Source organism: Oncorhynchus nerka, linkage group LG20 (genome assembly GCF_034236695.1).
Source record: "Oncorhynchus nerka isolate Pitt River linkage group LG20, Oner_Uvic_2.0, whole genome shotgun sequence".
Lineage (NCBI taxonomy): Eukaryota > Metazoa > Chordata > Actinopteri > Salmoniformes > Salmonidae > Oncorhynchus > Oncorhynchus nerka.
Window position 1 is genome coordinate 64,075,693 of NC_088415.1, and position 16,058 is coordinate 64,091,750.

The following is a 16,058-nucleotide window of genomic DNA, read 5'->3' on the forward strand; positions in this document are numbered from 1 at the left end:
ACATCTCACTGTTTCTAGCATTTTGCCTCTCCCTATCTAATTTCTGAATAAAGTGTGAAACCACCTAAAAAAAAGGTGTTATATTAGCATACTTTACATTTCATCACCTACAAACCTAAAAGTAACAAAGTCGTTGAATATTGGGTGTTAATTTAATGTTCAAAGCATCCTGAATACACATATTTTCACCCTGGTCATAGGACTTAGCCATGTAAAAATACATAGAATTGCAGGAAATGAGCTTTAAAACAGTAAAATCTTCCTGGGGAGGACCCCCAGTCCCCCATCTAGGGATTGTGTCAGGGGGCAATGAAATTCACATGGCAAAACTCACTCCAAGCTTTCTTCAAAAGTTGCCAGCCTTGACTTTGATATAGCACAAAACTGTAGACCTACAATGTGAACTGAAAATACTTGTTGTAATGTACTTTTGTGACATAGCCGTTGCCTAAGAAATGAAAAGGACGTATATGTTTTATAACTAGTTTGATGTTGGTGTAAAGTTGCTTTAGTTTAATGGTCCAATGTCAAATTCCATTTTATACAAGCCAAATGTATGGGTGGACAAACGCGATCATATTTTATTGTGCCTCGAGGCTGCAGAATCATGTGCTCTTAATAGGAAGAGAATACTAACTGTACAATACAGTATGTGATTGTGGGTTTAAATGGGTTACTTGGACCTGACCTGTATATTTCAGTAAATTTACCAAGAATTTGAGGGGGGGCATTTATAATGATCATTGTCTGAACAGATAATACGATGTGAAAATGGTGGATCTAGGCTAGCTAAATCCATTAACAGGCTTCTTAGAACCGGATTTAAACAGGCTGTTTAACTGGACCTCTGATTGGGGATTTATTCAGGAGGGAACATTGCAACAAATACAAATGGAGTATTGCTTTTTAGTAAACATTTCTGATTGACCACATGAGAATGACAGTGAAACAGGTTCATAAGAATTATTTTTGACTGGGAATGGGCGATTTTTGCATGCAGTTCATAATCTGGCCTTTAGATGCCCATGTAGCAGCATCATTGTAGCTGAGAACAGCTAGCTAACGCGTATCACAAATATCCCCAAACCCTGGGGCTGCTTTTCACTAGTTAGCTAGTTAAAGACTAGCTTTATTGACAAAAATATGCAGAAGTATGAAAAGCTTGAAAAGATTGGAGAGGGTAAGTGTCTGTTTCTTTCCCAGGATTTCTCTTGCTGATGTTTTCCGTTAGCATTGCTATGACTGCTACTAGCTAATAGTCATGTTAGCAGCAATCATATCCGTAATTTTAAATGGCAAGTCATTGCTAAGTGACACGTTTGATAGTGTTTAGATATTTGGTAGTAACAGCAAGCATAAGCTTACGACAACATTTAGCTAACGTTAGTTACCTACATTACTATTAGCTAGTTGTCTGACGCGTTAGCTTGCGTGTTAACAAAATATAGCTAGTTAACTAGACATGTTGACGTATCAATAAAAATATGTAACATAAGTTATATTCTCGTCGGCATCTGGTTAAATTAGTTGAAGCTGGCTGCTAGTTAGCTTTTCATTATTCTATGTAAATAATGAAACTAGTTAGCCCAGTCCAGGGCAAGTTAGCTAGCTACCTTGCTAATTAGCACAACCCATTCAGTCAAGCTAGCTAGCGAACGTTGTGCTTTCTTTCTCCAGGTACATATGGAACTGTTTTCAAAGCAAAAAACAGAGAAACGCATGAAATCGTGGCTTTGAAAAGAGTGAGATTGGATGACGACGATGAGGTAGGCATTTTTGAGACTACAAATACAGCTACTTTAGCTTGCTGTCCAACTGGTTAGCATATTTTTTGATGGCTCAATTTGGTTGCTGCTGTACGCTAGGGCGTATTCATGAAGCAGATTATGTTGCAAAACGTTTCACACACACGGCATCAACCCCGAAGAGCGCTCCCACTGCAGGTGTGAAATGTTTACTGGTCTGTTTGATAGGACTCGAGTTTTCAAATGACACCACTTTGTCACCTGCTTACGACTGCAAGTTTTTTTTACAGTGCCATGGGGGCACCTACCTGAAATTAGGACCTAACTAAAATTATTGTTTTAGCAGCTGTTTGGCTAATGATTACACCCCTTGTTTCTTGTAGGGGGTCCCAAGTTCTGCCCTGCGAGAAATTTGCCTCCTAAAAGAACTGAAGCATAAAAACATTGTGAGGTAGGTCTGAAGTGAAATTTGTCGAATTCTGAAAATGCATAGGTGGCTAAATGTATTTATGCCATAGCATAGTTAGACCAGCCTGACTCAGTAAGTAGTAGTAAGTTACTTTTCAAGAGTGTTATAATTAGCATTCGATTAAATATCTAGCTATGCAAAGAGTTTAATTGACAATTCATTTTGTTTTCCCAAGGTTGCATGATGTTCTGCACAGTGACAAGAAGTTAACATTGGTGTTTGAATTTTGTGACCAGGTGAGTGTTGCGTTGTTGCCAGATGTATGCAGATGACATTATTGTATAAAGAGGAGTTTGTAGTTATGACAATTTTCCAATAGACTTGACTGACCATTGTAAAGTAGATGTGACCGCAGGTTCAACTATAAGGGTTTTGTACTTTTCACCAGTTTGATATGATGAGAAGAAATGCAATGTTGCTGATAGAACTTCTGACGTTTACAACCACAGGATCTAAAGAAGTATTTTGACAGCTGCAATGGAGATCTAGATCCAGAAACGGTCAAGGTGAGTCATTGCTATTAGGTCCTGGCACAATTATCGTGTAACCGACAATTATAACAATAACACACAAAAAAACAAACATCATTCGTTTTTTTAAACCGAGATGTTAACAAAGCTCTGTTGTAGATTATTTTCTAATATGCATTATGATCCATGACAAGCTCAAAATACTTTTCTACAAAAATGACAGTTATGACAATAACCATGTCCATTTGCTTGACACAGGGATGCAAACTAGTGACCTTTAGGCGAAATTTGAGCAGTGCCATTTTCTTGCCTGCATGCGTGTTCACGTGGGGGGGGGGGGGAATTTTCGGCACAACACTGTTCATCACATTATAATGTGGTAGTTGCTTACTGGACCCTGGCAATCTGTGTGAAATGTTTCCTAGCGAACTAATGTTTTCCCTCTATGTGGTTAATTTTCAGAATGAGAGAATTAGGTGAAAATGAGGCGTTGCTTGTTAAACAAGTGGATTCAGGGATCAAGTGTAGCTGTAGCTGGGGCCTGGCTTAAGCTGGATGCCAGTAGAAGTGAATGAAATGTCACACACTTTCCCTCTTTCAATAAAGTGGATAAAAAGGGATATGCCACTGGTGTATTCGCTGCCTGAAAGAGATTACATTTACATTTAAGTCATTTAGCAGACGCTCTTATCCAGAGCGACTTACAAATTGGTGCATTCACCTTATGACATCCAGTGGAACAGTAGTGCATCTAAATCTTTTAAGGGGGGTGAGAGGGATTACTTTATCCTATCCTAGGTATTCCTTAAAGAGGTGGGGTTTCAGGTGTCTCCGGAAGGTGGTGATTGACTCCGCTGTCCTGGCGTCGTGAGGGAGTTTGTTCCACCATTGGGGGGCCAGAGCAGCGAACAGTTTTGACTGGGCTGAGCGGGAACTGTACTTCCTCAGTGGTAGGGAGGCGAGCAGGCCAGAGGTGGATGAACGCAGTGCCCTTGTTTGGGTGTAGGGCCTGATCAGAGCCTGGAGGTACTGAGGTGCCGTTCCCCTCACAGCTCCGTAGGCAAGCACCATGGTCTTGTAGCGGATGCGAGCTTCAACTGGAAGCCAGTGGAGAGAGCGGAGGAGCGGGGTGACGTGAGAGAACTTGGGAAGGTTGAACACCAGACGGGCTGCAGCGTTCTGGATGAGTTGTAGGGGTTTAATGGCACAGGCAGGGAGCCCAGCCAACAGCGAGTTGCAGTAATCCAGACGGGAGATGACGAGTGCCTGGATTAGGACCTGCGCCGCTTCCTGTGTGAGGCAGGGTCGTACTCTGCGGATGTTGTAGAGCATGAACCTACAGGAACGGGCCACCGCCTTGATGTTAGTTGAGAACGACGGGGTGTTGTCCAGGATCACGCCAAGGTTCTTAGCGCTCTGGGAGGAGGACACAATGGAGTTGTCAACCGTGATGGCGAGATCATGGAACGGGCAGTCCTTCCCCGGGAGGAAGAGCAGCTCCGTCTTGCCGAGGTTCAGCTTGAGGTGGTGATCCGTCATCCACACTGATATGTCTGCCAGACATGCAGAGATGCGATTCGCCACCTGATCATCAGAAGGGGGAAAGGAGAAGATTAATTGTGTGTCGTCTGCATGGCAATGATAGGAGAGACCATGTGAGGTTATGACAGAGCCAAGTGATTTGGTGTATAGCGAGAATAGGAGAGGGCCTAGAACAGAGCCCTGGGGGACACCAGTGGTGAGAGCACGTGGTGTGGAGACGGATTCTCGCCACGCCACCTGGTAGGAGCGACCTGTCAGGTAGGACGCAATCCAAGCGTGGGCCGCGCCGGAGATGCCCAACTCGGAGAGGGTGGAGAGGAGGATCTGATGGTTCACAGTATCGAAGGCAGCCGATAGGTCTAGAAGGATGAGAGCAGAGGAGAGAGAGTTAGCTTTAGCAGTGCGGAGCGCCTCCGTGATACAGAGAAGAGCAGTCTCAGTTGAATGACTAGTCTTGAAACCTGACTGATTTGGATCAAGAAGGTCATTCTGAGAGAGATAGCGGGAGAGCTGGCCAAGGACGGCACGTTCAAGAGTTTTGGAGAGAAAAGAAAGAAGGGATACTGGTCTGTAGTTGTTGACATCGGAGGGATCGAGTGTAGGTTTTTTCAGAAGGGGTGCAACTCTCGCTCTCTTGAAGACTGAAGGGACGTAGCCAGCGGTCAGGGATGAGTTGATGAGCGAGGTGAGGTAGGGGAGAAGGTCTCCGGAAATGGTCTGGAGAAGAGAGGAGGGGATAGGGTCAAGCGGGCAGGTTGTTGGGCGGCCGGCCGTCACAAGACGCGAGATTTCATCTGGAGAGAGGGGGGAGAAAGAGGTCAGAGCACAGGGTAGGGCAGTGTGAGCAGAACCAGCGGTGTCGTTTGACTTAGCAAACGAGGATCGGATGTCGTCGACCTTCTTTTCAAAATGGTTGACGAAGTCATCTGCAGAGAGGGAGGAGGGGGGGGGGGGGGAGGATTCAGGAGGGAGGAGAAGGTTGCAAAGAGCTTCCTAGGAATTTAGAGTGGTAGAAAGTGGCTTTAGCAGCAGAGAGAGAAGAGGAAAATGTAGAGAGGAGGGAGTGAAAGGATGTCAGGTCCGCAGGGAGGCGAGTTTTCCTCCATTTCCGCTCGGCTGCCCGGAGCCCTGTTCTGTGAGCTCGCAATGAGTCGTTGAGCCACGGAGCGGGAGGGGAGGACCGAGCCGGCCTGGAGGATAGGGGACATAGAGAGTCAAAGGATGCAGAAAGGGAAGAGAGGAGGGTTGAGGAGGCAGAATCAGGAGATAGGTTGGAGAAGGTTTGAGCAGAGGGAAGAGATGATAGGATGGAAGAGGAGAGAGTAGCGGGGGAGAGAGAGCGAAGGTTGGGACGGCGCGATACCATCCGAGTAGGGGCAGTGTGGGAAGTGTTGGATGAGAGCGAGAGGGAGAAGGATACAAGGTAGTGGTCGGAGACTTGGAGGGGAGTTGCAATGAGGTTAGTGGAAGAACAGCATCTAGTAAAGATGAGGTCGAGCGTATTTCCTGCCTTGTGAGTAGGGGGGGAAGGTGAGAGGGTGAGGTCAAAAGAGGAGAGGAGTGGAAAGAAGGAGGCAGAGAGGAATGAGTCAAAGGTAGACGTGGGGAGGTTAAAGTCGCCCAGAACTGTGAGAGGTGAGCCGTCCTCAGGAAAGGAGCTTATCAAGGCATCAAGCTCATTGATGAACTCTCCGAGGGAACCTGGAGGGCGATAAATGATAAGGATGTTAAGCTTGAAAGGGCTGGTAACTGTGACAGCATGGAATTCAAAGGAGGCGATAGACAGATGGGTAAGGGGAGAAAGAGAGAATGACCACAACTGATTATGCCAACAAAGAGTATCATGCTCTGCTGGCACATTGTAGAACTGATGTCCATAGGCAGAAGGTGTACAGTGTAATAATGTGCAGTGTAGCACAAAGCTATTGCTTTTGTTGTGTTGAACTTGACAGTAACACTTGTGTGAGTTAGGAGGGGGGTATTTTTGCACACATGTAACCTTGTGTACTTGTTTGATGTCTACTATAGTGGCCACTATAACAGAGCAAACAGAATGCCTGTTTGTTTCTTTCTATTTCTACTTTAACCCTAGGATGCAGAGTAAACATGGCGCCCAAAGAATGCATATGCCGGGTCAAAATGTCCCTATAATATAACATCTGTTTTATTTATGTGTCTAAAATATGATAAATTTTTTGGAACACAATTCTTTTTGAGTGATTTGTACATTTCAATAATTATTTTGTTTGAAATGTTTTTAGTCGCTCTTCAACAGTTTGATACACATTTCAATGATAATATATTATGAAAATTCATTACAACTATTGAAAATATGAGCACATGTTTCTTACAATCAATCTTACAAAGTTTCACATTCAACCTTTTAGTGTGAAGAACAAAATACAGTTTCTTGCGAAAGTATTCCTCCCCCTTGGTATTTTTCCTATTTTGTTGCCTTACAACCTGGAATTATAATTGATTTATTTGGGTGTTTTGTATCATTTCATTTACACAACATGCCTACCACTTTTAAGATGCAAAATCTTTTGTGTTTGTGAAACAAACAAGAAATAACACAAACTGAGCTTGAGCGTACATAACTGTTCACCCCTCAAGTCAGTACTTTGTAGAGCCACCTTTTACAGCAATTACAGCTGCAAGTCTCTTGGGATATGTCTCTATAAGCTTGACACATCTAGCCACTGGGATTTTTGCCCATTCTTCAAGGCAAAACTGTTCCAGCTCCTTCAAGTTGGATGGGTTCTGCTGGTGTACAGCAATCTTTAAGTCATACTACAGATTCTCAATTAGATTGAGGTCTGGGATTTGACTAGGCCATTCAAAGACATTTAAATGTTTCCCCTTAAACAACTCAAGTGTTGCTTTAGCAGTATGCTTCGGGTCATTGTCCTGCTGGAAGGTGAACCTCTGTCCGAGTCTCAAATCTCTGGAAGACTGAAACGGGTTTCCCTCAAGAATTACCCTGTATTTAGAGCCATCCGTCATTCCTTCAATTCTGACCAGTTTCCCAGTCCCTGCCGATATGGAAAAATATCCCCACAGCATGATGTTGCCACCATCATGCTTCACTGTGGGGATTGTGTTCTCGGGGTGAAGAGAGGTGTTGGGTTTGTGCCAAACATAGCGTTTCCATGATGGCCAAAAAGTTACATTTTAGTCTCATCTGACCAGAGTACCTTCTTCCATATGTTTGTGGAGTCTCCCACATGCCTTTTTGAGAACACCAAATGTGTTTTTTTATTTTTAAGCCATGGCTTTTTTCTGGCTGCTCATCCGTGAAGCCCAACTCTGTGGAGTGTACGACTTAAAGTGGTCCTATGAACAGATTCTCCAATCTCCGCTGTGGAGCTTTGCAGCTCCTTCAGGGTTGTCTTTGGTCTCTTCGTTGCCTCTCTGGTTAATGCCCTCCTTGACTGATCCGTGAGTTTTTGTGGGTGGCCCTCTCTTGGCAGGTTTGTTATGGTGCCATATTCTTTCCATTTTTTAAATAATGTATTTAATGGTGCTCTGTGGGATGTTCAAAGTTTCTGATATTTTTTTAATAACCCAACTCTGATCTGTACTTCTCCACAACTTTGTCCCTGACCTGTTTAGAGAGCTCCTTGGTCTTCATGGTGCCGCTTTCTTGATGTTGCCCCTTGCTTACTGGTGTTGCAGACTCTGGGGCTTTTCAGAATGTGTGTGTGTGTGTGTGTGCTGAGATCATGTGACACTTAAGATTGCACACAGGTGGACTTTATTTCTACTTCTACATTGGCACACACTGTACAAAGATTTTTATTTTGTGTTATTGACTACGTTTGTTTGTGTGCAACTCTGTTGTTTTTGTCACGCTGCTTTGCTTTATCTTGGCCAGGTCGCACCGGATCTTATTTAGGGGCTTCATAGCAAAGGGGGTGAATACATGTGCACACACACCACTTTTCCGTATTTTCTTCTTTTTTTTAGAATTTCTTGAAACAAGTTATTTTTTAAATTTCACTTCACCAATTTGGACTATTTTGTGTATGTCCATTACATTAAATTTGAATAAAAATCCATTTAAATTACAGGTTGTAATGCAACATTATAGGAAAAACGCCAAGGGGCGATGAATACTTTTGCAAGGCACTGTAAAACCACCTTAAACAAGTTTTTACAATATTTCAAAACATTTATTTGAAAATCCAAAGTTCATCATCAATATTAACGACCACACGAACAATTGTGAATTCAGAAAACATGAACACTAAAAGGAACAAAGTCTGCGTGTGTGATGCTGTCTTAGTCCATTCATTTGTTACAAACCACAAGCATGTGACTCTGCTCTTTGCGGGTGTGTTGCACTGAGAACACCAGCAGCTGACTTTTCTATCCTTTGCACTTGGGCAGAGTTGGCACCTCTTCTGGTCCTGGCTGCTCTGAGTGGTGGTGGTGGCATGGCTCTCTTTCGTCACACCATAAATATGTTATCAATTACTTAGATTTTTATTGTTGTAGCAAAAAGCAAGGTCAGTTTGACGAGCGCAATGCAGTGATTTCCGTAGGAAATACATGCAGGTCATATTTGACCCACATGAAAACTTGGGGTAGTGATGCAAAAAAACGATTAAAAAACTATTATGTTAGAACATTAAAGACACATTATTTAAGGAATTCCTGGAATATTAGATGATGACATTTTTGGGGATCAATACAGCAACAAAACAAACATGACCAGACATATGCATCCTAGGGTTAAGATGTTCTTTTTCCCAAATGCAATATTTAGATGTGTGTGTGGTCACAGGCATTCTATTATAAAGGCTAACTGCAATATTAGTGTATTGTGTATTTTTTTTCAGGACTTAAATGTAATTTGCAGTAAAATCAAGGCAACAAATGACATTGGATTGCTTTCCTTACAGTTTTTAGTTGTGTTAGGTTCACATTAACCACTTTTTTATTTTACACACAGAGACTGATCATGTAGATCATATTCTTTGCTGCTTTAATTAGTTAACCTGCATTCCCCCCTAGCAGGGATTTTTGTGACTGTTTCAATGCAACAACAAAAACGTGTCACCTTTTTGGGCCCTCATCAGTTTGCATCCCTGATGACAATGAATTGTTACCCCAAATTCCATAATCGTCACGGCCCTAATTGAGATTCAAATAAGGAGCAGAATATGGCTCTAATGATGTCCCATTAGTAGAGCTCTGTTCCTTCAGGATTTTGTGGCAAAAAAAAGTTTTTTTACATATATTTGTTTTTGCTTGGCAATATGTAAATATTTTGTTACAAATGCGCTGACAAGGGGAAAAGTTTGTAAATGTGTGGCTTGGTTGAACCATATTATGCTCTAACATGTGCAGTGATTGGTTGAAATTGCTAACCCTCTTTTTCAGTCATTTTTATGCGATATTGTGATGAATTGACTGTTTTAATGCTGTGATTGGTCAAATTTGCTAGCCCTCGCAAAATATGCAGGGTATTATTGATTTAGCAAAAAGTTTGCGATTGCAATTTTTATCACTTTGAAGAATAACTCCAATGACTATCTCATTGAGGAATACTGTAGTATTACTGCCTTGTGTTTCTGTATATCTGTGCTTAACTCGGTCTTCCCCTACTTTCTGTATGTGCAGTCATTCATGTACCAGCTGTTGAAGGGGCTTGCCTTCTGCCACAGTCGGAATGTTCTCCACAGAGACCTGAAGCCACAGAACCTTCTCATCAACAGGGTAAGTCCGTGGAATATTGACCGTTTTTTATTTCTAGTTCTAGAAAGTCCTAACCGAAATGTTGTTGCTTAGTTAGTGAGAAAGTCTTTTTCTTTTTAAATGTGGTATGATTTGCTTAATTTAGAATGGGGAATTGAAGCTGGCTGACTTTGGCCTGGCTCGAGCCTTTGGAATCCCAGTGAGATGTTACTCTGCAGAGGTGGGATATTGACTACATGTTTATATGCAATTACATGATTCATTGGGATACTGGCAAACAATTACTGGCCTAACTTACTGGTGACACTCAAGCTTCTCTCTCTCTCTCTCTCTCTCTCTCTCTGAAGGTTGTGACGTTGTGGTATAGGCCCCCAGATGTGCTCTTCGGTGCCAAGCTTTATTCTACCTCCATTGACATGTGGTCTGCTGGATGCATATTTGCAGGTATGTGTAACGTCAAGGTTAAAATTGAGACGCAAATTCAAGGGGGATGATCTTACGGTCTGTTCATACCTGTGTGTTATAACGCTCAAGTAAGTTTGGGGCCTCTGCAGACCTGCCAACCTGCCACACGTGTTGCTGCGTACCAAGCACGTAATTTGAATTCAAAGTATGCTGGTATGAAAAACGACCCTAAAGTACACAAAAAGAGGCATCTCGTCGGCACGTTGTGGTTTTTGACTTCGGCCGTCTGAAGTTGGAGCAGAACCAATCAGAGGACTCGGTCGAGGAGAAAAAAACAGGGAGGAAGAGGCTAATAGACAATCTTTGGAAATAATCTCTAGCCCTCCGTTCCTGCGGCACCTGTAATCGTAGTACTATTTTCCTCTTTCGAGCTGGATGGCATCTCTCCCCTTCGCGTACCACTGCTGTATGAGGAAAAGGGTAGAAACAAATTGTGAAGTTGAACAAACTGTTTGCCAAATACACGGACTAACAAATTGCATAAGTTAGGCAAGCACATAACCAATATTATTTTGTAGTTAGTTAAAGCGCTACGGCGTCATTATAACAAAGGTATTTGGCTACAAAGTTTAGTCAACTAAGCGAGAACACTTTCTAGCCCGCACATGCTTTGATCTCCTCAACAGTAGCAGGCACAAGTGCGTCGACAAGCAAGGAAACGTGCAGTGTTGCGGTAGTTCTGTGCACGTCGCTGCGTGGCTGGAAACGTACATGGCGGAGAGCTGTTCCGCTAATACCATCCTTCAAAGGTTATGTCGGTCTGTGAAAGTTTAGTAGGCCTATGTTAATGAATCAGTTCTTAATTTACCTTTTCAGTACCAGTCAACTTTGGACACACCAACTCATTTATTTGACTAGTTCTGATTTGTAGAATAATAGTGAAGACATCTAAACTATGAAATGACACATATGGAATCATGTAGTAATCAAAAAAGTGTTTAACAATTGAAAATATATTTTAATAATATTTAATTTTCTTCCAAGTAGCCACCCTTTGCCTTGATGATAGCTTTGCACACTCTTGGCATTCTCTCAACCAGCTTAATGAGGTAGTCACCTGGAATGCATTTCAATTAACAGGTTTGCCTTGTTAATTTGTGGAGTTTCTTTCCTTAATGCGTTTGAGCTAATCAGTTGTGTTTGTGACAAGGTAGGGTTGGTATACAGAAGATACCCCTATTGGGTAAAAGACCAAGTCCATATTATGGGAAGAACAGCTGAAATAAGCAAAGAGAAACTACAGTCTTATTGTTTAAGACAGGAAGGTCAGTCAATCCGGAAACTTTCAAGAACTTTGAATATTTCTTCAAGTGCAGTTGCAAAAACCGTCAAGCGCTATGATGAAACTGGCTCTCATGAGGACCGCCACAGGAAAGGTAGACCCTAGCCTCCTGTAGCTTTTCGTTTCGACCCCAGTTGTAACCAACCTGATTCAGTTTATCAACCAGCTAATTATTAGAATCAGGAGCACTAGATAAGGGTTGGAACAAAAACCTACAGAATGGTAGCTCTCCAGGGACCGGGTTGGAGAGCCCTGGTCTATAGCCTACCATTCATACTGGGAGTCTTCTGTCAACATCTTTATTAGGCTAAAAACAGGTGCATTTGCCTATGATTTCATCTGGGGTTGTCACACGCTTGCTGCCATGTTGTCCAACGCCACGCTGAAGTGGTACTCATAAAAATGATTTAAGGTTGGCAGGTCTGCCTCCTGTCTACAATAACTTATCTTTTTATTTATTTTTTAGAGTTGGCAAACGCTGGAAGGCCTCTTTTCCCGGGTAATGACGTCGACGACCAGCTGAAGAGGATCTTCAGATATCCTTTCCGAGATGTTTTCGATAGTTAAACACACTGTCCATTTGTTGTGTGGGATGTAGAAACAGAACGCGTGAACTAAAGTTGGTCCACTTTGTTGAGATGAAATCTATTGTAATGACTCAACTTGACGAGTCCTATTTAGTGGTGACAAGTCATTCCTTAATGCTGTTGTGACACATTGTTGGGTACACCAACTGAAGAACAGTGGCAGACAATGACAAAGCTCCCAGACTACAAGGTAGTCAAACCCACTCATTTTGTGAATTACAGTTGATTATATAGAAATCCATGTTTTCTACTGCCTGTCAGGAAAAAAATGTGATTATATGATTTACAAGGTATGAGATGAATGACAGTTTCCAGATCACAGATTCATCTCTTAAGAGAAGGAACAAATATTTTCTGCTCTGCCGTTTGTTTACATAGTTTTTTTGTTGTCTACAGCCGTACCCCATGTATCCAGCCACGACCTCACTGGTGAATGTTGTCCCCAAACTCAGTAGCACAGGACGGGATCTGCTACAGGTTAGTATTGCCCCCCCCCCCCAAATGACCATTTTATATTATTCAGTACACAATGTATTATCATGCTATACCACCCCTTTTACAATCCAATGTCCTTCACTCTTCTATTGTATAGCTCTGAATTCATATGTTTGCACAGATACATATGTTGCAAACCCACACAAGTGGCATTAAAACAACATGCATGTGTCTGGAGTTGTGTAGTTTGTAACTAGTTGAGCTGGGGAATTCAACTTACCACCAGGTGGAGCCAGTGCAAGGCTTTTTCCCAAACCTAACTTGAATCAAAGACAGTACAGTATGAATTGTATTTATTTAACTAGGCAAGTCAGTTAATTAAGAACAAATTCTTATTTTACAATGACGGCCTACCCTGACCAAACCCTTCTCTAACAACGCTGGGCCAACTGTGCACCGCCGTATGGGACTCCCATGAAGATACTAGACTAAAACTGCTTCTCCAATAGAAATCCTCGATCACATTTGTTGGCGACGCCATAGCGATGTTGGCTAACAAAGGAAGAATTTTGGACTTCCCAAACCCTGTTCTGTTTCGCAAGCGTTCCCAGAAGTTTCACCATTTTGCTCCGGTGGGTTTAGAAACTGCTTGAATGCTCAAGAAATGTTTCCGTACAAACGCATATTTTTAGTCACATTCTCTCTCTTTTTTTCATCTTTTAGAATCTTTTGAAGTGTAATCCTGTCCAGAGGATCTCTGCAGAGGAGGCATTGCAGCACCCCTACTTTGCTGATTTCTGCCCACCGTAGATGAGATGCCAAAACACACGTCACTTAACTGAACCTCAGACATCGGACTCAATCCTCTTTCTCTCCATCTCTACAGGACCTGTCTATCCTGACTCCCTGCAAGACTCATCTCCCAGCAGCACCTGTTTTAACTAAGACTTCCCTTCAGTATATCCTGTTGTGCCTCCTAATAGAATTGAGTCCTTGTCTGCTCTGCAAGATTTTAGGTTCTATTAGCAAGCCGGTTTGTCTTCTCTTTGTCTGTTAAGCACATTAAGCGCACTGACATAGGAACATAACATGTAGCGATGAACAATTCTGCACCCGGAGAAACAGTGAATCCTTCTGAGCCAATAGCTGCACTGCAGAGTAAGCGGTTTGAACAATTGCATTAGTGTGCCGCATAATGTACTGGCAAAAATGTAGTTATTTGGATACATTCTTCAAATCGTGTTTGTGCCACTGCTGTTATTAATGTGTCAATATTGCATTAATAGTTTATGATAAGATTGGAGACAGTCTTCCTTGTCCTTCATCATAGTCTAAACCATTTTCCGCTTACTTTAATAGGAGATTGTAAAACAGAGGGGGAGGTTTATTTATATTCATCAGTTACATTTACATTTAAGTCATTTAGCAGACGCTCTTATCCAGAGCGACTTACAGTTACTTCTCAGGCTCTCTATTTAGCTTTTTGTATTAGATTGATTTTTTTTTGTGCACTTTGGGTAAGTGGCATTTTCTTTTTAATAGGTTAGATCTTGTCCGCGGTCAAGTAAAGTTGAACACAAAGATGGGGTCAACATATGTGTTATGAACAGTGGACCATACGTACTTGAGTAATTGCTTTTATTTTTTTAGTTTCATTTTGTAACTTTCTACCATCTTTACTCATTGACCTGATGTCTTATAGCTTAATGAAAGTGAAGTGAGAGCGGAGGACATCCGTTGATACCTATATTACTACATTACGATTGTTTTGCACCACTGACTAGCTGTGTTCACGCAGATGGGTAACTTAATTTTTGGCAAAGAACTAGTAAGTTTTGCAGTGTTATTTTACTCCGGGTAGTCGCTACTTCTCCCACGAAAGCCAACATTTTTAACTCCTCTTTGAGGTTGCTGTCAACTACCAAAACTTTGGTTTTGATCAATAGGGAAAAAATATTTCATTTTGATGTAAGAGAAAATAATAGAATGCATGTATTTATTGATAATTGAATGTCTGCTTATGTATGCATTTAGTCTCTTTTTTAAAAATATATATATACAACACATTACCTTTCATGAGTTGCAATGTTCTCCTTATTAAAATAATGAAACGTGTGACACTTAGTTCTTTAATGCTTTGGCTGTGTGTGTGTGTGTTTTGCATCCGAGTTGAGTTGGGACATCACAAGATTCCATGATCACATGTAAAGACAAGCAATTCCCCGTGCTTATTTTAGAAAAGAGTACTGTAGAATATTAGTTTAAATATGACATGATTTTAATCTTAATTTAGAATTACGAGTGAACTTTGCACTTTCCTGTTATCGTAGTTTTATTGTAGGACTTGGGTTAAGTATTTAGACACTTGCTGTCAGTCAGTGGTCTCGACAGTTCAATAAAGTGGACTCAAAAGTTGTTTCTTGTTCTGCTTTTTGTTGTTGTGTGGAAAATGATTTGCAATTTGCCCATTTATTTTCTGTTCAAGTCAAAACTGAGCCCTGTCAATATCAGAGCTGGGGCACGGTGGAGAAGATGTCCAAAGTGGAGAGCCTTTGTTGCAACTTTCTGCCCTACGCACCAGCAGGCGCAACAGGGATGAGTGAGTTTCAGTTAAGCTGTTACCATGTTTACAGACCAATGATTTTAAAGATACCTTTAGCCCCAAATGTTATTGCCAAGACCCCAGTTACACAACCGGTCCAAGTAGTTGAAGGAAGCCATATGGAGGGAGGCATTGTAATATCACGTGTTGTGTAGGGGTGGATGATCTGATCTACACTGATTAACTGACGCACCAAACAATGCTGATTACATTTCCAGATAATCCATCACGCTTCACATAAAATTGAGAACGTTACACTTGATAAAGAGAGGGTATAAAGTATTTAATGACTACTTAAGGTCAATCACAAATGATATATCACATATACAGTACATAGAGCCAGATTAACCTAGCTCAGTTCCACAGCTGTCTGTAGGCCTCCAACAGGGTGAGGAATACTATAATCCATACTCTACTTTAATCGTCTACACTTGTCTAAAAATGTGGGCACAATCCGAATGTGGGCAAGATCAGGACAAAGGACGCATATGAGAACCAGGTATAAGCAGAGCTTCTGTAAACTCTAGTCTTACAGAAATATAACATACAATAACTTGACCTGCAAAAATTGGTCAGAAAACATATCCCAGCGTCTCATCCCCATGTTCAATACTTCATGGTCACTGAATATTGCACAACCCCAAGCCTAATTTTGTCATGATTTTTCATGACCATGAAGATTGTATAGTAGGCTACCACAGAACACGGAGATGAACCATCTGGTTCCCAGCAAAGTAATGCGTAACAAGGCTGATAAT

The 16,058-nt window shown here is 41.8% G+C and overlaps 1 protein-coding gene across 2 annotated transcripts; it reads left to right on the forward strand.

Annotated features, from left to right (window-relative positions):
- Positions 1-678: 678 nt before the first annotated feature.
- Positions 679-15,113, forward strand: LOC115102955 (cyclin-dependent kinase 5). Of its 2 annotated transcripts, XM_029623427.2 has the most exons (13): positions 679-1,180; positions 1,678-1,766; positions 2,129-2,196; positions 2,390-2,450; positions 2,664-2,720; positions 9,855-9,950; positions 10,075-10,149; positions 10,277-10,373; positions 12,143-12,212; positions 12,393-12,453; positions 12,660-12,740; positions 13,208-13,330; positions 13,422-15,113. In XM_029623427.2, the coding sequence occupies exons 1-13, from the start codon at positions 1,144-1,146 to the stop codon at positions 13,506-13,508; spliced, it is 1,002 nt and encodes a 333-aa protein (XP_029479287.1). In that variant the 5' UTR covers positions 679-1,143; the 3' UTR covers positions 13,509-15,113. The 2 variants fall into 2 exon arrangements, with proteins under 2 accessions (XP_029479287.1, XP_029479288.1); XM_029623428.2 differs by lacking the exon at positions 13,208-13,330 and having other exon boundaries at positions 785-1,180.
- The last annotated feature ends 945 nt before the right edge of the window (positions 15,114-16,058 follow it).

What these genes read in the sequence shown, in the direction of transcription:
- LOC115102955 (XM_029623427.2), top strand. Translation starts at nt 1,144, where the DNA reads ATGCAGAAGTATGAAAAGCTTGAAAAGATTGGAGAGG. An exon ending in GCTTGAAAAGATTGGAGAGG is followed by an intron (nt 1,181 to 1,677) that starts GTAAGTGTCTGT and finishes TTCTTTCTCCAG; the next exon opens with GTACATATGGAACTGTTTTC. An exon ending in AGAACCTTCTCATCAACAGG is followed by an intron (nt 9,951 to 10,074) that starts GTAAGTCCGTGG and finishes TGCTTAATTTAG; the next exon opens with AATGGGGAATTGAAGCTGGC.